At 40.8% G+C, this 20,024-nt stretch overlaps 1 protein-coding gene across 4 annotated transcripts; it reads left to right on the forward strand.

Annotated features, from left to right (window-relative positions):
- The first annotated feature begins 1,350 nt into the window (after positions 1–1,350).
- gpr173 (G protein-coupled receptor 173) lies at positions 1,351–15,883 on the forward strand. 4 transcript variants are annotated; one of them, XR_005076078.1, is made up of 4 exons: positions 1,351–2,655; positions 3,105–3,414; positions 8,590–14,264; positions 14,307–15,883. XR_005076078.1 is itself a non-coding variant. In XM_037104186.1 (4 exons), the coding sequence occupies exon 4, from the start codon at positions 8,776–8,778 to the stop codon at positions 9,958–9,960; it is 1,185 nt and encodes a 394-aa protein (XP_036960081.1). In that variant the 5' UTR covers positions 1,351–2,655; positions 3,105–3,414; positions 3,994–4,163; positions 8,590–8,775; the 3' UTR covers positions 9,961–15,883. The 4 variants fall into 4 exon arrangements, 3 of the variants coding, with proteins under 3 accessions (XP_036960081.1, XP_036960080.1, XP_036960082.1); XM_037104186.1 differs by adding an exon at positions 3,994–4,163 and having other exon boundaries at positions 8,590–15,883; XM_037104185.1 differs by having other exon boundaries at positions 8,590–15,883.
- Positions 15,884–20,024: the final 4,141 nt, after the last annotated feature.

Genomic DNA, 20,024 nt, shown 5'->3' on the forward strand with positions numbered 1-20,024 from the left:
CACTGGCCAGGAGGGTCATGAAAAAAAAAATCACTAAGAAAACTAGTAACTGAAGCTGTCAGACAGATGTTTTGGAAAGAGAAGTACAATATTTGCCTGAAAGATGACAAGTAACAAATGGCTGTATATGTTTGTTTGTTAACGCTGTGTTTCAGGTTAATGCAGAGTTCTTGCACAGAACAATTAATATGTATTAAAAGAGGTGTGAGTCCATCCTGAGAAGCCTTGTCATCTCCTTCAAGACTAATTCTTTGAGGGATATCTGTTTTTATAATATTTTCCCATGTAGTTTTGAACAGGGTTACCTACACTGATCTCTCCCATGGCACACTTTTATTGAATCTGATGAGTCTTAATATTAATGAATGTGCTCAGAAAGGGTCACAAATATATTTTGTGGCTTATGTAAAACATACAAATATTTTCAATGTGCAATAAATATTTATCATTTTACATCACTATGAAACAAATCCAGGGTTCACAAATGTATTGCACTTGATGACATGTCTTTTATATTTTATAGTTCTCTATTTGTGTTGTTCAGGCCTCTGTCACTGAGGATGCAAAGAGGGACAGCACAGTCACAGGAATTAACCTTGAAGAGATGGGGATGACAGAGAATATGGTGACGTGAGTGTAGGTCCATGGGTGGGTGGGTCCATAGTATGACTGTACCTTCCACCCTGCTAAAGCAGCCATTCATTACTGTTGTCAACTGATTGGTCCATGCTTCTCCTCCCTGTCACCTGATTGCATGAATCTCATCTCAGGGTGAAATGGACCTAAACATGATTCAACACACTGTGTGATTTCCTTTCATTGTGAATGGCCAGAACTCTCTTCATGCTGTAAATCTCATATTTACATACTGTTATATTTAAATAGCAGTGGGTATCTTTGTTAATCAGACTTTTGGTCTGTAATATTTTGTGATTTAATTTTATTTCAATTATTTGTAAGCCCAAAAGTGGTTCACAGTACCTTCAACAAGCTTGAGATTTTGTAATGACCGGAGAGATGCAGGCGCCTCCCTGTGGCAGGTAAGAGTAAATCAGAAGTACAGGTAAGACTAAGGCAGCTTTTTGAGGTCACTAAGGTGTGGATACTCACAAGTGTTTTTATCCTAATCTGTGAAAAAATGTTGATATATTGTCCCAAATCTAATGTGTACACATACACATTTTGCATTTACTCATACTCAAATACAGATATATATCTACACAAAGCTACATGTACATCATAAATGTACTTACACTCCCTTGCATAGTTATTTGTTAAAGTTGTGCAGAAACATTCATGCAATGTTTACAAATGAGTTGTATTTGAATTAAACGTATTCTGTCATACCATACCAGTATTCTTGTATTTTATTGTGATACATTCGATGAGCAAGTATATCTACTTTGCAACAAGATACATTTTGATGTATTTGTGGCCATTATAGTGAACATCAGCTTTGGATAACAGTCTTCCTAAGTACCAGGTGCTCCGTATTCAATTGCACTACTCAAAATCAGTCAGGGATATTGAGATATTGGTGCATATATGCATTTATATGTGATAAAATTCAAATGAAATGCATTGCATTCACAGACAGCAAAATAAAGATAAGTCAAGGTATAAACAAACAGAGGGCCAAACTCCTGACAACCACATATGCACCGACACTGTAAGGTAAGGGTTAGTGGGGGACATGTAACCCCCCCCCCCGGTGGCCGCCCCTGTCCACAGAGCATTCAGACGCGATTCAACACAGCCCTGATAACAGCAGCAGTAGCTGCTCTGGATGCTGCGCTCAGTCCCGAGACATGCCTTTCTGCTCCGGATCAAGCCGCGCGTCCATCTGGCCGTGTCACCGTCGGAGCAGGCGTCTCAATTAGGATATCTGCATCCGCTGTGTTCTCCCCCGTACCCGCCTGTTTGGCAGACGCCTGGCCGTTGACGGACTGCGGGACAGAATGAGGATTGGCCGCGGTGTCATCCCGCAGCCCGAACCCGTCTGCTTGGGGCTTTCTGGCCTCGGTACGCCCTTGGATTGTTTCGGCATGCTATAGGATTCCATGAACAACAAACATGAGGTGTCGGCTTGACTGGGACAATGCGAAAGGAAGTGCGGCGGCGGTTCGACAGGGTTTCCGAAAACTGCGAGCTTGAGATGCTCCACAGGGCGTCTGCTGGGGTCTGTCAGCTCCGCGAAGAGACGAGCTCACACATGTTACTGTAGGATACTACCGCCCGGGTCTGTCATATCAAGACTGGAGATAGCGTTGACACCAGACGCACCACAAAGCCCCTCTGGATGGTGATGCTGCCGCCGGGACTGGGGTCTACTGGCAACCGGCACGAGCCTCAGTGGAAAACCGGGAGACATGACATGCACAAGAAAAAAGAGGAAACGCAGCTTTGGCTTCTTTAAACCCGTTGTTTTGTAACGGGAGTCCGCAACAGGCTTTGCCAAACACCTTTGGCGAAGATTTGGACCAGTGACACAGCTGTCAGTCCACCGCAGGTGCTGCTGTCTGTCTCATTACCAGCTGTGTCCAGCTAGTCATTTTCCCTGGAAACAGCCAGGTGGATCGCTGTAGCCCGCATTTCATGCAGACTGGAACAAACGGCCTGCCTGCCATAGTGGGGAGGACAAGCAGCCCACAGCAGGTAAGCAGCACAACATGACTACCATTTTGTATTGCCTACAGGTCCCTTGTGTGCTAAATGTCACGCTGCCTGCCTCTGCGTTCCTGCATGTCAGTTAATGTGTGGAATAAGGCTCGCTGCCGTCTTTCTGGCTCATGTAGGCCCAGACTATGGCAGCTCACTGGGACTGTTCTTTGTCTGTGTCAGGCTCCACGGGTGATCATCTGATGTGGGGTAGCAGTATGCAGAGCACATCCCAATATTTGATGCATGCATTACAGCAGCATACACTGGTCAGTGTGTTATGCTGATGATTAATAATACAGGTTTTCTAGCAGCTGGAGGGCCTCTCTCAGCACTGGGACAGCCAGGGGATTTAATATCATTTGTTGTAACGTGCCCCTTAGAGAACATAGCGCCACCTCCTGAAGGAATACAGACTGTGTGGTGTGTGATTTTAATCCACCTAGGCTCCTTCATGCTGCAGCAGCTGGTAGCTCTCCAGTCCTCATCAGACCTTAAGGCTCCATGTGAGGAGGCCTGATGCTGGGCCCCACTGTCAGACACCAGCTCTGTCTACATCTCATCCAGTGAGCTTTGTCGCCTCCTCCCACATCAAGCCAGAGGTATCGGGCTGCTGTTGCTACCCAGTTCCTGACAATGACTCTGCCCTCCGCCGCCAACCAACTTCCAGCTTCGTAAAGCCCCTCCTTCAAGACACACAGCCTCCCTCACAGTTCCAGAGCGAGTGGAACTTCCAAAATGACCTGATAAAAACAGGTGATGAGAGTGTCACTGGGTTAGCATGATACATTTGATCTTGATTTGTTAAGCATCTTTATTGTTTTCAAGGCATCATTCAGCATTTTGCACATTTTCCTCTAAAAGAGCACCAAGTGATTTCATCAGATTTGCTTTTTTCAAATGGCATTTCCCCAAAAGGCTCACCCTCATCTTCCATAATATTGCAGGTGTTTGTCTTCATACATAAGAGGTTTTTACCATGAGAAGGCTATACACCTCCTTTTATTTGTAGGCAGACATGTTTCTGCCTCTCCTGTCATTTAAAAGGTTTGGTTCACCCAAGTTAGAGAAGTCTACAGCCACACTAACAGATGTGTTTGGGCCCCTCTCCACTTCATGTTTTTTTCTGCATGCCAGTGTCTTTTTTCAGTTGTTTGCAATGAGGAGAGATGCGTATGCAGCAGCATGCATCCACCTTGAGAACAAGTGTCTTGTTTTCATAGTGCTGAGCCTTATCTTGTGCTGCCGCTCCGAGAACTTAAGAAATTAAAATCTGAACAATATAGAAAGGCACTGCGGTCTTCACCATGGCTTTTTTTTTTTTTTTTTTGTTAGGTAACCAATCATATATTTGATCGGGCAGGACTTGTCTCATGTCCATCTGAGACCAAATAAATGGAGGAGAAGCTTGTTCTGGCTGTGTCTGTCTATCCTGAGCTTCATCAGACAGACACTGTCGTAACAAAGACAGAAAAATCTCAATGTCTGTACTCTTAATGTTGTTGGTGAGTGTTGTACTTGAATCACCCCACACACTGTAAGCTTTTTTTGTTAGCTGTGTGGTCATCCCTCCGTTACCATCGTGTTAGCTAATGTCACTCCAAACCAATGTGTAGTTTTTTTCTCTCACCACACAAGCGCTTTAACTCAGCGCTCCCTAATGTACTGCCAGCACTTTTCTGCCAGAAAGAAACATTATGTGAACACAGGCTTTTTTTGCCCCTACACACCAAACTGACATCAAAGAACTCGCTGTGAGAAAGGCCAACTGTTGCGTTGTGTCATGTTGCCTCTCTGGGGGTGAAAACGCTGCTCTTGAACACACCGTAAAGACCAGAACAGGTGGTCAAGCTTGTACATTCTGCGCCTGCGTGAGAGGAAATACCTCTCAAGGATACAACAGCAACAGACACATGGGGATTTCCCATTCTGTTTCTATGTGTCTTTTTTTTCTGCACTCATCCACTTATCTGAACAGCCAATCAGAGTAACTTTTTTCACTGATGAGCTGCCACATCTACATGCTGAATTGGCAAAATAAACCATCGGCCTGGTATGAGGGCCTTAAGGCTGTACTGTTGTTATTAGCTAAATACTAACATCAGCATGCTGACATCAGCATAGTGACAATGTTAACATGTTGATGTTTTGAATGTATTCTAATATTTACTATGGTCACCATGCTCACATTTAGTAAAAATGAATAAGGTGCAATATGTTAAACCTCTAACCCTAACCTTAACCCCACTTCCCAAATTCATAATGCACCCAAATACAAGGCAGCATATCACCTGAGTAACTGTTAACTGTAGCTGCTGTTAGGTAGATGTATACTTCTGTTTACATTTTTATTTTGTTAAATCGGTAGAAAATATGAGCAGTCCAGTTTTCTGTAAGGCAAAAGAAGGGAAAAAAATTAGTTCATTTATAAGTTCAGTGCAAAGTTTGAATAAGTTATTTAGGAGAAGGGAAAACAAAATTTGCAAATCATGTCAAAATGTTTACAAACTGCTGTTTGCATTTTTGTATTATTATGGTAATAATAGATATACAAAACAACCCAGAAGCAGCTTGAGAAACTGTTTTTACTATGTACACTTGACTCAACATGGATACTGTCACAAACCATGACTTTCACAACTGAAATGTAAAAACTAATGGAATATCAGCACAGTATAACCATAATAATTTGCAAGCTATTGGTTTCATACTAAGGTTCAAGACAAATCTGAAATTCTGTTTTAGCGTACTCAACAGCATGTTGGTAAGGAATTTAAGATGCAGCCGTGTGTGTGTGTGTGTGTGTGTGTGTGTGTATATATATATATATATATATATATAGTGTGTGTGTGTGTGTGTGTGTGTGTGTGTGTGTGTGTGTGTGTGTGTGTGTGTATATGTATATATATATATATATATATATATATATATATATATATATATATATATATATATATATATATATATATATATATATATATATATATATATATATATATATATATATATATATATATATATATATATATATATATATATATATATATATATATATATATTTGGTGCAAATTAAAGTGACGTTTGATTAAAATGACCTCCAGCAGGCTACTTATGCTGGTGCTGTTGGCCCTGGCCCTCTTGTTCCCCTGACCTAAATCCAATTGCGCACCTATGCAGCATCATGTATTGGGCAAAGCCAAGTCCAGCTATGAACTGTCCAGGAGCTCGCTGATGCCCTGATCCAGGTCTGGGAGGTGATCCCTCAGGACACCATCCACAGAGTCATCAGGAGCATGCCCAGACGTTAGGAGTACATCCAGGCACGCAGAGATCATACAGACTGCTGAGTCAAATTATGAGTTGCCGTGGTAAAATTCAAACAAGTTGGATCAGCCTGTGATTTCAACAAATCACACAATGTGCATCAGTAAAGATTTTCAACTTGAAGAATTTGTTCCTTAAGGGCTGTCAAGCGATTAAAAAAAACATTTAATTACAAGCTTTGTGATTAATGAACCTGGATTGAAATGGTAGATAAGTGAATCAATTAATACATCAATATTCTAAACTTTAAAACACGGTGATATTATTATTTGTTATGATCTTTCTTGACAATGTCTTATCTTTTTGACAAATAACATAATTTTGTGCTTAAACTTAAAAAACAAACAAACTAAGCTGTCGCTCAAACGGAATATTCTGCAGTGGAATCTGGAACTTTTATGGCACCCTACAAGCTTGGTTTCTGGTGTTATAAGAGAGGTCACAGCTGCTCTAGGCAGAGCCAATCCAATGCTATATCCTATGCTAGTGGCCCACATCCTAGTGAGCATCAGCATTGAAACATGTGGGCTGGTATATCTGTGTTGCCAGCTGACGTCGCCCTTTAAACACATTGACCCACAGCTGTGTCTCTGGACTAGAGTGAGGAGACAGGTAGAGCGCCTGCAGGGAAGGCCTCGGCTCCACACAAACATGGCTTGAACAACTTGGTTTCAGCATGTCAGCGTTTGCCACTGAGCTGCTACTGGAGGGACAGCCTGTTCTTCAGACATCTGGCCTGTCCACTCTTTCTCGCCCAGGGACTCTCCAGCAGTGCAGAGAGGCTCCAGAAAAGGAGTATCATCGAGGAAGAGCAGTGGCTGGCCTAAGAGTTCAGTATAATTGTTGTGGAAACTACAGGTCACAATCCCCGATTTCAGCAATGCCACTAATCTCTGGAGGAGAAGCCTGAAAATGTAATGCTTCCAAGCGGACCAGTCACATTCCTTGGGGTCTGTGTCACTGGCACACAGCTGCATTTCTGGGAATGTGCATGTCAAGCTACGCCATTCTTTGTTCTATGAATGACTATCACTGAAGGAATTGTTTCAGTCCATATAGACACACATATACGATATAAACAAAAGAAAAAAAAAGGAACCGCTGAAGGGCCAAATGACTGCAATGTGTAAGTACCAAAAGCAATATCTTCAGTATCTGATATTTACTATTAATTTCACACCAGTAGCATCTTTTGGTGAAGCCATGGACACTCCTTTCTTCTCTGAGTCTGGCTTTCTTGGCTGAGATGACAGTGTCCACACATGCCTACGTTCACATTTGACTTAAAGAAGATGGCCCTTACACAAAACAACCAGAATGAACTGTGCTGTACCTGAATATAAAACCAAAACAAATTGCACAACGCAAGAAGACTCTGCTGTCCACTTACATCTGAAGGAGAAAAAAAATCCTTGGAGGACAACAATGTAAACATGTTGGACAGAGAAGACAGATGGTTTGAAAGAGGAGTAAAGAAATCCATCTGTGTCAAACTGGAACGACCGACTTTGAATAGAGGAAGTGGCCTACGACATTACTTATCACCCACCTACAACGCAGTACTGTGTTCCCTCACCAGACAGCTTATCAACCATTCACACCTGGGCTCGCCTAGCCCTAGTAACCCACATGAAGGCTGGTCAAGTCAACGACCCATAAGCGGCCCTAACGATTATGAAACTCAGAGATCACACGTGTCCATAACAACTCTAAAGGACACTCCCACACAGAGTTTTAAAGCCTGTAACTCTCCTCCAGTTAGTTAGAGCTGAAGACATCTCTTGGACGAGAGGTGAAACGTCCTCAAGATCACTGCTTGCTCAGAATTTGTAAGGTTTTATCAGTAAATCTAATGACTGGCATAGCAGGGTTGCCATGCAGGAGAGGGCAGTCAGAGATCTCCGCAGCTCCCCAGTCCACACTTTAACTTTGACAAGTCAGATGTTGTACCGTTGACCTCTTTGGTGCTTGCCCTATTCTGTGCCCTGTATAATATTCTTGGCCCCAAGCCATGGTGATTAACACTCTTGTCCCATATCACACAGTAACTAAGATTACATTTCAGTTGATTTATTTTTTACTTTTATCTAAGTAGATTTTGGTCCATTCTCAATACATGCTTTACCCCTAACACTTAACCCTGACCTAACCTATTCTTGTTGGGATATAAGGGTAGGATGAAGTTTAAGGGCATCATGTTCCTCCAGACTGAGGTTTTTCAGAGGCACACATCAAACTGGGGACTGTGAGAACTGTTGTTTCAATGTGTTATTGTCCAAGGTACCTTGTAACATTAGTAACATCAAAGTAACATCGTTGGGTTGTCACATTTGAAAGGGGAAGATTTCTTTCCAGCTCTGCTGCTTTTACTCCATAGTTAATTGAACCAAACAGGTTAGGTGTGAAAGCACCCCTGGATATAAAAAAAAAGGTCTCAGAAGCATTTCTTTATTAAAGCCAAATAGTCACTAAACAGTAAGACATCTTAAACGTTTCACAATAAAAGTTGATCTGCTGTGGTACTACCTAGATGACTGAAAAGACTGTCCACAGACACATATTACAGAGATCCATGTTAGTTCCTAATTCTTTATCTTCTTTGTCCAGGATCAGGCGGGGAGACGACATAATACTCCAACAGAGGGACCCTGCTCGAAATGGGGCAATGTGGATTGAGGTGTCCCTGTTCCTTCTGAACTTCGGAAAGAAAGCAACCACGAGGACGAAGGAACGACCAGCAGACGGAGGAGGTGGTGGAGGAGTGGTGGCTTTGGTGTCTGCAGAACAGGTGGTATGGGTGGGGGGGCATTTGGGATGGCGAATGGAAACGAGAGCAGTGAAGGGCCTGCTGGGCCCATGGCAGCAGTGGTGGCTACCACAGGAGGTATGGTAGTAGAGAATCCCTCCTCAGCTGTCTCTACCTATATCAAACTGGTGCTACTGGGGCTGATCATCTGCATCAGCCTGGTGGGCAACTTGGTGGTGTCTCTGCTTGTGCTGAGGGACCGGGCCCTGCACAAGGCACCCTACTACTTCCTGCTGGACTTGTGTCTGGCAGACACTATTCGCTCAGCCATCTGCTTCCCCTTTGTGCTGGTGACTATAAAGAATGGCTCAGCCTGGACCTATAGCGTGCTGAGCTGCAAGGTGGTGGCCTTCATGGCAGTGCTCTTCTGTTTTCATGCCGCCTTCATGTTGTTCTGCATCAGCGTTACACGCTACATGGCCATCGCACACCACCGCTTTTACTCAAAGCGCATGACATTCTGGACATGTGTGGCAGTGGTGTGCATGGTATGGACATTGTCTGTGGCAATGGCTTTCCCGCCTGTTTTTGATGTGGGCACCTACAAATTTATTCGCGAGGAGGACCAGTGCATCTTTGAACATCGCTACTTCAAGGCTAATGATACCCTAGGCTTTATGCTAATGCTAGCTGTTCTCATTCTAGCCACACATGTCGTCTACATGAAGTTACTCCTCTTTGAGTACAAACACCGCAAGATGAAGCCGGTCCAGATGGTGCCTGCCATCAGTCAGAACTGGACCTTCCATGGACCGGGGGCAACTGGACAAGCAGCAGCCAACTGGATTGCAGGCTTTGGCAGGGGTCCAATGCCGCCCACTCTGCTGGGAATCCGGCAAAACTTGCACAACCAGAATCGGCGCCTGTTAGGCATGGAGGAGTTCAAAGCGGAGAAGCAGCTTGGCAGGATGTTCTACGTGATCACCCTGCTGTTTCTGGTGCTCTGGTCTCCATACATAGTGGCTTGCTACTGGAGAGTGTTTGTCAAGGCTTGCACAATACCACACCGGTACCTCTCCACCACTGTGTGGATGAGTTTCGCCCAAGCTGGGGTCAACCCAATTGTCTGTTTCTTCCTTAACAAAGACTTGAAGAAAGGGCTCCTTTCCCACCTACCAGCCTGCTGCAGGACTAAACCTCATCTGCCACGAGAGCCTTATTGTGTCATGTAAGCAGAGATGATGATCTGAATATGGAAAAAAAAACGAAGGGCAGCCAACAGATGTTCTGTGAGAGTCTCTGCTTGAGTTATTGTGGCTTTCGATTCAATGCAAGCTACTTTGAAGCAGTGGGTATAAACTAGTGAGCATAATGGAAACTCTGAAATGATTAGCATGTATTCCCATCTACCAACCATCCATTTTTTATTCATAACAACAGCATACATGGAGTCAGATGTTGATAACGAGGGAAATAATTTTAGAACAAAACATGCAAGTAATAATGCAGTCATTGTTTAAAACAATCCAAACAAAAAGCCACCAACAAATAACTAACTAATAACTAATTTAAGCCGCTTCATAAAGTGGTCGATTCAAAGAGTTCTGGATTTACACAAAGAATGTTTGGGTTAATTTGCAACAAGGAAAAAGATCATATAGTAACTTTGTCTGTCTAAATTTCAAAATGTGATATTAGTTAGGAAATCCAGACAATGCTTTTGGTATAACACCAGTGGAGAGACGGGAGGAAAATGAAGGAGTGATGCAAGATCTGAACTATGGACGTTGCCATTCATGCTCAGCATCTTGACCACTAACTGCACTTTTTTTGGTGTTTGATTTTTAGCTCTTGACAACATTATTCCAGGTGTCCATTTTCTTATAATTTTGATTTTCTGGCACAACACAAAGACACTGTCTTTTTGTTCAGAAATTTACCCATGGAGAGAAACTTCAAAATAATCAAGCTGAAGTTTAAACAGTCTGTCCAATTCAGAAATCAGTTGAAAAGATAATAGATTATAATTTCATTTTGGCCTGAAAATTATTCAACAATCTAAGTCTTTATAAATTTCCTGTACTTAGTAAAGTAAACAAAGGCAGCCTTTAAGAATCAGGACTATGGGTGTTATTCTTGTGAGACTACATCTTAAAAAGGAATTCTGGTAGTTTAAAAGATGGGCCCTATTGTTAAAATAAATCATAAAAACAAGTCATGAAGCAAGGTCACAGGTCACACTAACCAGTTACATTAAACATGCCTGTGTTAGACTTCAGTTCTAATGTCTCTACATGAAGTACAAAATTTCCATCACACCTATGTTCACAAGGTTTGGTGAGTTAACGATTTCTACCTGGCAAAAGTTTTTGAATCGGTCAAAGTATATTTCCTCAGCTGGCATCATGACATGGCTGCAACATAATCCTGTGGGGCAATTGTCAAAGCCAAATGTGCTTGTTTTTGGAACTGACAGGCTGGAGTTTTTTATTTTAAGTGTCTATGTCTATGTGTATATTATGAAATTGATTCCTACAGAGACAGACCATCTGTTTGTGTTGCAGCCATTGCAGCCTTGTCGCAGCTTCCAGCTAAGGTGATCCACTGGACCGATTCTGAAATTTTTGGTATGAATCATTTACACACCAGTATATGTAAATCTAGGGCCTGGGTTTAAAGACAGTGAAATTTCCCCTTTTTAATTGTGTGATGAAATATAAATGCTCATACGCATACCTTTCACTGAATGAAGAAGAAAGATCTCTTCATCTAGAGCAAACACATCAGTGATGGGAACAGAAAGTATATATATTTTCTTTGTTGACAAATAATCCATGTCTAATCCTCCACTAGGTGTTGCTCACTGATGTTAACTAAAACACACAAAGATTCCCTTCAAGTGACTGAAGAAATTCCACTGATACATGTGTGCTTTTAATTGTGTGCATCATTTGCAGTGATGGGACTAACGGCGTTAAAATAAACGGTGTTACTAACAGCATTATTTTTTTCAGTAATGGGTAATTAACTAATTACTATTTTCATCGTTACAACATTGTTACCTTTACCGACAATTAAATGTGGCACGTTATAAACTGAAGCTACTCAATGACGCTGTTGTCATCCGACTTGGCTCTCAGCCAACTGCAAAGCTGTTTTTTATTTTCTTTGGTGAGGGAGGAGGGAGGGGCTAAGGTAGCATAAGAGTTTGTAAGCCAATCAGAGGCAGTGTTCAGTTTACACACAAACAACATGCACACAGCAGCCTGACACACACAAACTTGCTGCAGATGTGAGCTGCAGCAATGATGAAAAGGCAAGAACGTACATGTGAAGTGCTCATTATGTCCCAGAGCGAAGTGTTTGTCCACGTCCATTGTTAGCAACTCTAATCTAATGAAGCATCTCTCAGCACCACATGCTTCTACAAAGTTAGTGGCCAAAAACACCGTTATTGACACTGTTGATGATGACAGCAGGCCAGGTGTGGCTATCATGAGCTCCGAAGACATGGAACTGTCCCAGCAGCTAAAGCTGGATTTTTCTGCTCCAGCTTCAAAAAAAACCTGTGCCACAGACTGAACTGAACTCAATGATAGGCAGGTATGTTGTGGAGAACATGCTCCCGTTATCAGCAGTTGACTCACCTTCAGAGCCCTCATGAATACTGGGGAGAGCAGGTGCCGGTACTACTCTATGCAACTGGCTTGTGAAACCCGCTTAGAAAAAAAATCTTAATTCATATTTATACAAAAAAAAGTAATGCAATAGTTACTTTCCCTGGTAAATAATTACATTTATAGTGGAGTAATTCCATTACTAACTCAGTTACACAGTATCTCTCACTTTTGAGAAAAGTAACTTGTAACTATTAATAAAAATTACTAAAACGTGCCCAACACTGATCATTTGAAGACAAAGAATAAACCCTCATCAGCCCAGTTTATATTAAGCAGAGACGTCTACTAACAGCAGTCTGCTATAACCTGCAATTTGAGTCTGATTACAATCAGCAGTTGAACAAAAAGTTCCTTAGAGAGTATCACTTCCCTTTCCCAGCAAGTCGTGTAAATAAGATCATCCAAATACTGAGAATGTGGTGGAAATCACTTTCCATTGGCTACCTGGTGCACTTAATTTACTCAAGGCCATTTTAAAAGTTTGAAATGGATGGTTTCTTTCAAAGCCTCATTTTCTTGTGACATCAGTCCAGGGCTTTATATAAAAAGCTAATTATCACTGTGTGGATCAACTTTCGGTCACCAACCAGTCCACTCACTTAAATTGGCATTTATGTTGGAAAATTTAAAATTTAATTTTAATTTTAATTAATTTTATATTTTTATGTTTTTAAAAGCAAAATGATGATAAGGATAGACTCATGTTAGAAGAGAGTTATTACTTTTTCAGTCAAAGTACTGAGATAAATTCAACACTTGAATTTGACTTACTGCCCCAGGAGTTAAGTTGGAATTCTGATAAAAAGCAATTAAATCAACTGTGATTACTTAGAGGACTTAATGGGTACAACTATGTCCCCATCACAACATGGAGCCAAATGGCTGACACAGAATTTTTTTTATATTTCTTTCAACCAGCTCATAACATTATGAGATAAACCTGGAGTCAATATCGACTTGATATTATTTGATCATATGGTAGAGCTTAGGAGACGTAAATCATCAGCATTACCACACACAGACTAGTGAAGGAATAAGGATGCAGTTGAAGGCACATCAGCTGCTTTACTTTTGCACAAATATAGATAAATCGATTAACTGTGCTTCTTTCCTTTTTCTCTCTGAAAATGAACTGCAACTTGAAGTTTAGTTTGGTGGAAGTAAAGGGCAGGGCACGGAGATTGTAATTAGTGAATGTGTGAAAACGTGACACAGTGCTTAAGATTGAGGGAAAGTGTGGTTGGCTGCTCTACCGTGGCCTATCTGTAACACCTGACAGCAGCATGCCGCAGTGAATCGCTAATGTTTAAGAATTTTCAAAATTATGGCCTTACTCCATCAAAACGTCCAAACAATGCAACCAGGAGAAGACGAACGTGTCTCTTCTGTCTGCACTGAAGTCATTCAACAGGATGAAACAGAACACTGTGTACACTAGTGACGTCTGGAAGACTTGTTGCTCTTCCCATCAAAACCTGGAGAACTGTGATCATGGACAGAGAGGACATGGGGAGAAAAGGTGAAGATCAAACAAAAGTGACTTTTCTACTGCAGAACCTGAGTGAACCCTGCTTTGGATTTCTGTGGGATCGTTTTTTTCAGTTGTTTTCCTCACAACCTGAGGAATGAAGGAAAAACAACTGGTCTTTCCATTTTCATTTGTGAGACAAAGCCAGAGAAAAGTGTGGATTCACAGTCAATGCTGGAGAGACCTGACAGTGCTTTTTTAGTTGCCTCAGGCAGATTATCTTTTGTAAATTTAATGTGACCTCTGTACTAGTTAGTATGTATTATATTGACAGCAAACCAACTCTGAAATGCAACTGAAGAGTTCCTGATCATTGCATTTTTACTCTGTGTGTGTGTGTGTGTGTATGTGTGTGTGTTTCTATTTGCAGGTATGAATCTGTGTATGTATGTGTAAGATGGTGGTTATATGGGTGAGACAGGTTAATGAGATGGAAAATACTGAATAGTTACATATTGCATTCTGAAAAGACATCATTCCTGCAAATGCTTCCTCAGTATTTCTAATGTTGACCTTTTTCCTCACACAAAGATCTGAATGTGTTTTCAAACCAATGAAGTTTACTTAAGTCCCTTTTTGTAAACATGTAGTAAATTATCATGAATTGGCCTTTTTTGTACATATAGAGGGATAATGAAGGTAAAAAGGCATCAGATAAAAAATCCAGACAGGCCAAATGCGACTGAACACACTGGCCTCTCTCTGAATGTTTTGTTGAAGAATAAATTCATAAAAAATGAAGTATGCCAAACTACAATTTTCATGATGATAAATAACCAAGAATTGTACTTACAAAACACTGCACTTTGACATAAAATCAGCTCCAAATTGCTACTCTCTTTAAAGGGTAAAACCAAATTATTCAGCTTGGGTCTTCTCCATCATTCCCATCAGCAATAAGTGCACTGAGACCTGTGAACACAGTCGCCTCGCAGTCTGAAAGGTTGCGAAACACAAGCAGTCACATGATTAGACAGGTTGAAAACCAACCAACAAGCCAACCAATACTTTGTAGGAAAATTAAATCAAGGTTTACAGACACAATACAGTGCTACAGGAATTAGTCCTTAAACCAGGAAATAAGTTAGCATTTTTGCTCTTCATGTTCCCTAACCCTAACCCTTCTCAAGTCACTGGGGTTATTGAATTGGTTCTCAGTTAAATGCCTGAAATAAGGTCTGCGGTCAAACATCATCTCAGTGAACACAGAGACTCATCTGTTCACCAGTCGGTCTTTACAGACTATTACAAACTATTCTAACTCTAACTTCACAACTTTGTCCCTATTTTCACAGACTTTAATGACTTTGAAAATAATCTTTTAAATTGACAAATACTATATGTGTGATCATGACACAGTTCAAATGAGTCTTCCTCCATTCTCTACCATACAGACTTTTTCTGAAATAAGGTCCCATAGGGCAAACTAGAAGGGGCATGACTTTGGCTCTCTATGGGTCAAAAATGATTTGCTTAATCTCCCATGATAACAAGCTCAACTGCATTTGTTTTCTCAAGATCAGAAATTATTTATGTCATTATCAAGGAATAGCACATTGATCTGAGATAACAAGATCATTTATCTTGAGAAAACAACTTAATAAGATTCAAAATGGTGGACCGTTACTTATCGTTTGGGGAGTGTATACATTTTTAATGAAACAGTTGAATGTTTTACCCACTTATTTGATATGAGGGTATTTACATTAGGGCTAGCACAGGAGATAGGTATAACAATAGTGATATTATGTAGTGCTTGTTTCCAAACAGACTTTCCAGAGTAGGTGGCCTGAGTGTCCATTATGCCATGTATGTACGTCTGTGACGGAAATAATAACAGTGTTAGCTGCTGAAAATCATTTAATCGTCCATTCTGTGTAGAGACAAGACAGAATGAAACAACAGTCCTACATACAGTGATCAACTCCAAGCAGACATGTTTCTGTCCAATAGGCTACAACCTTTGGGAAAAATAACCTCATAGTTGAGTGTTTGAATGGTATAGGCTAATCAAGTGTATAAATAAATAAGAAGAAATAAGATTAAAGTACAGTCTGATAGATTTATCTATTATCGGTTCTCCTTGAGCTGACATTTTTCAGCTTCGGGCAATAAGTGAAAAGAGGGAACAGCCTTTTGTTTATCTTGTTGTCTAGGTATAACCAAGCTGGTTTTCTTGAGATAAGAAAAATCAATCTGTCAAAAAAAAACAAAACAGTTTTTAAACGGCATTAGAAAATAATTGCAACTATTGCTGTTAAGGTTAAAGCTTGTGTAAAAGCCACTTGTGGTGGTGACGGTGAAGTCATGTGACCACAACTTAGTTTGTTTTACGCTTAATTTCAGCTTTTCGCTTTTTTATTTTCTGCATAATCCAAAATCCCAAAAATGCCATAGGCTTCGTGTCAAGGGAAACAGGGCAATGCTGACTCGTAGGTTAGCTGACAAAAATATGTCATTCTTGTTTCCTGCTTCGATTTTGACTTCAGTTGTTTTGCAACATTTGGCATTCGGTGAGGTTTTTTTACTGACACCTTCACTTTTACTTGCAAATACAGTAGTAATTCAGATCAATTTTACATGGCAATGTCATCACATTCATATAACCAAAAGAAATGATGGTTAAAAAAAATGAATAAAACCCAAGTTGTAATAAACTGGAATTATCCTTTAATCTTTGCCTTTCGTCTCAGAATGGCCCTCCAACAGTCTGGTCACATTAAAAATTAGCAGAGTGTGAAGGTTCTGTTTCTCGTGGCAAACTAGAAATTTAAAAAAGCATTCATGGATAACACACAGCTAAAAATTAACTTGATACTGTATCACACAGTAGCCAAAGCTCTTTTTCTCTGCAGGATTTACTCTGATAGCTTAATTTTATAAAACTGAACAAGCTAGTATGGATCTCCCTAAAGATTGTATTTTCTTGTCTTGTGCACAAGAAAATAAAATGTTAAAGATTTCAAATATGTATTATCTTTGTTTTGACAGTGCAGTGTGATTGCCTATTTAAGGTCAGAAAAAAACAGAGACAGTTTGTGTTCAGCCAACAATGTAAACTCGCTGGTTTACTGAAGTTGCATTTTAATAATGTAATAGTTCAATTTAAAGAAGTAGAACATGGTAGGTCTTACACATGGCATGCAATATTGCAACCATGAATGCTGGTGTGACCGCGCCCCAGCAGGGAAGGTGCCAAATGCCAGTCTGACAAGTGAATGTCCAAATCCGCCTCTGGTTTTCTGCTGTGTAACTGTCACATTTCAAATATGCACGGTAACAGGAATCACAACAACAAGGTGTCACAGCACCAATAAACAGTCCAATATGGGAGAAACTCAAAATATTTTAGCGAGGAAAAGAAACTGTTCATTTTGAACCTTAAAGCAGAACAATGTTGAAAGTAACCTCAGTGCATCATGAATTAAAAAAAAAACATCCTTGAAAAGATACCAAAAGGTTTGAAGGATGTGAGAGTTTTTTTTTTCTGACCGCCGAAAATCATGGTGGCAAGCCAGATGCTGCGGTTTCCATTTGTTCTGTATTATTTTAAAAAGTGACTGAGCTATTACGCATGTCCCTGGAGATTTATGATTTTTGTTGTCGGTTTTGTAATGAAAATAAATTTCATTTGAAATGATCAGAACATTATGATGATTACCTATGGCAGGGTCTCCCCAGGATTCCTGGGCATGATGGTGTATCAATTTCAAAAACATAATACTGTGCTCACAGAACATTTATATGTATGCTATGGTAGAGTATGGGCAGTACCATTGTTTCATCCTGTAACTTAAAGAGTCGGGTCACCCAAAATACTAAAACTTACTCTACCACTCACATACCTTTACTGGTATTTAGCCATCCAAATATACATCAAAATAAGGAGAAAAAGACACACTGAGCTGAGGTGGAGCAGGTGAACAGTTTTACGATCCTGTTAATCAGCATCACAGAGAACTTAGTTTTATCACCAACCAGAAGGAGAATTAAAGTGCCAACAGCATTGTTTTGCCAACCAGGGTTTCTAGTAGTATTATTGTTGTCACCACTGTGGCAAAGACAACCGGATCATTCCTGTTTACCTCAGAGTCACAAATAACATCAATGCAGTTTATTCATCTTGTAGTCTAAAATAGAATGGAAAGCAAGTTAACCTTCCCTTTCTGCAGGTGACCACTTGCCCACTGGCAGACAAAATTGTAGAAACCAAGTCTACTGCCAGTTTATGAAGGTAAAATTCTGGTTGCAAGTTGTCGTTCACTTTTACAGAAGACTAGAAAAACATACCTGATCATCCCATCTACAGAGCATCAGTGACATTGGTGAGATGAGGTGTCTGAGGTGAGCAAAGGATACTAAAGGACATCACCCAGCCAAAGTGTGTTCACCCTGCTGCCATCTGGCAAAAGACACAGAAGTATCCACTCCTGTACCACCAGACTACAGAGAGGCTTCTTTCCCCAGGCAATGAGACTTGTGAAGCGTAAAAGGACTACTACTAGTTTTACATTGTACAACCCTGTGTTGTAGAATGACATTTCAATGTTCCAATATTCTGCAGGTAAACTTTGTGGTCTGGTTTGTGAGGATGTTCTTTCACATACAAACACCCAAACAGAGCAAGTACACCCCTCCACTGCAACAGCATTCCCAGATGGCAGAGACCCCCCGGCAGGACCTGTCACATGGGGTAACCTGCTCAGGAACGGCTCGAGGAATGTGACAAAGAAGTTAAGCCACCAAAATGGCCTCCAAAATCCCAGAGATCTTAACCTGACTGACAGGGCTGTTTCTGTCTTCTTTGGGGCCCCTATTTTGTCAAACTATGATAGATAGATTCCTAACCCTTTCAGTGATCCACAAAGATGCAACAATCTATTACATTTTAAGGGGAAAACAGGCTAGAGGCATGAAAACCTCTCTCAAATTAAAATCAAACATCTTAAGTTGACCCACCCAAGAAAGTTGAACTGATGGAAAATGATAACAGAAGGTAAACAATGGGGATCCTCTCAGGTTCTAAAGTTTAAATTGTAAAACATTTTTAAACTGGTCACCCTGGTCCAGTGGTGCTGAGGGCGGCCATGCTGCTTCCTGCTCTGCAGCTCCAAAATATTTCAGAATTACTCCTGCAAAGACAAAACTCCTCAGGTTACAGAGCAAAATGGATCCTAAGCAAATATTCACACTATATAATTGAGTTATGTTACACTAATGCGAAAATTCATCATCTGTTTTTATATTAAATGTTATTATCATGATTATTTTGAATAAAACAAAGCAAGATATTAAAAACACAACTAATCTGTAGGAATGTTGCCACATTTGGTCAAATTATATTGTCACAATACATTTTCTAATAAATGTGGCAAAGCAAGAAGCAACTAAATCAGTAGAGTTAACAATTATCCACTCAGAGCAATAATCCACTGCCACAATAGTCCATAATAATCCACAATAGGCCTAATATGTATTAGTGTTGTTTAGCACACCTCACATTAGAGACCTATAAACTGAAGACACACTGAAATAATCCTATGTTGTAAAGTGATGTTACGTGGCAAATATTGAAGAGCCGGCGAGGTCTATGATGGAACAGCAGCTCCCACTGGACGAGGATACAGCAGACATGACAGACATCTGCCTGACAACACACGCTCCCTCTCAAATGTAATGCCAACAAGCTGGACCTGCTATAATTCACTAAAACAGGTGTTACTTCAGTCAGTCAGTCTGATGGCATTCACATGTGACATACATGTTACTGTAGCCCTTTCCTAAAGCAAACACTTCAGCTAGCTAAAGATTCTGCATTAGCTCCCCCCTCCACCCACATCATGAAAACAAACCTTACACACAACTCGCCTTGACTCTCATCACTTAGTAGTACTGGTCCTCATGGGAACGTGGTGTGGTAGAGAGCAGATCTGACCAACCAACGGGCGTACATATCACCTTGGTTCGCTTGGAACCTCAGCGCCATCGCCAGGTTCAAGATCTCACCTGACGACCCCCCTCTCAGTATAACATCAGCTGAGGTAAGGAAGACGCTGCAGAAAGTAAACCCTCACAAAGTTGCAGGCCC

Source organism: Acanthopagrus latus, chromosome 7 (genome assembly GCF_904848185.1).
Source record: "Acanthopagrus latus isolate v.2019 chromosome 7, fAcaLat1.1, whole genome shotgun sequence".
Lineage (NCBI taxonomy): Eukaryota > Metazoa > Chordata > Actinopteri > Spariformes > Sparidae > Acanthopagrus > Acanthopagrus latus.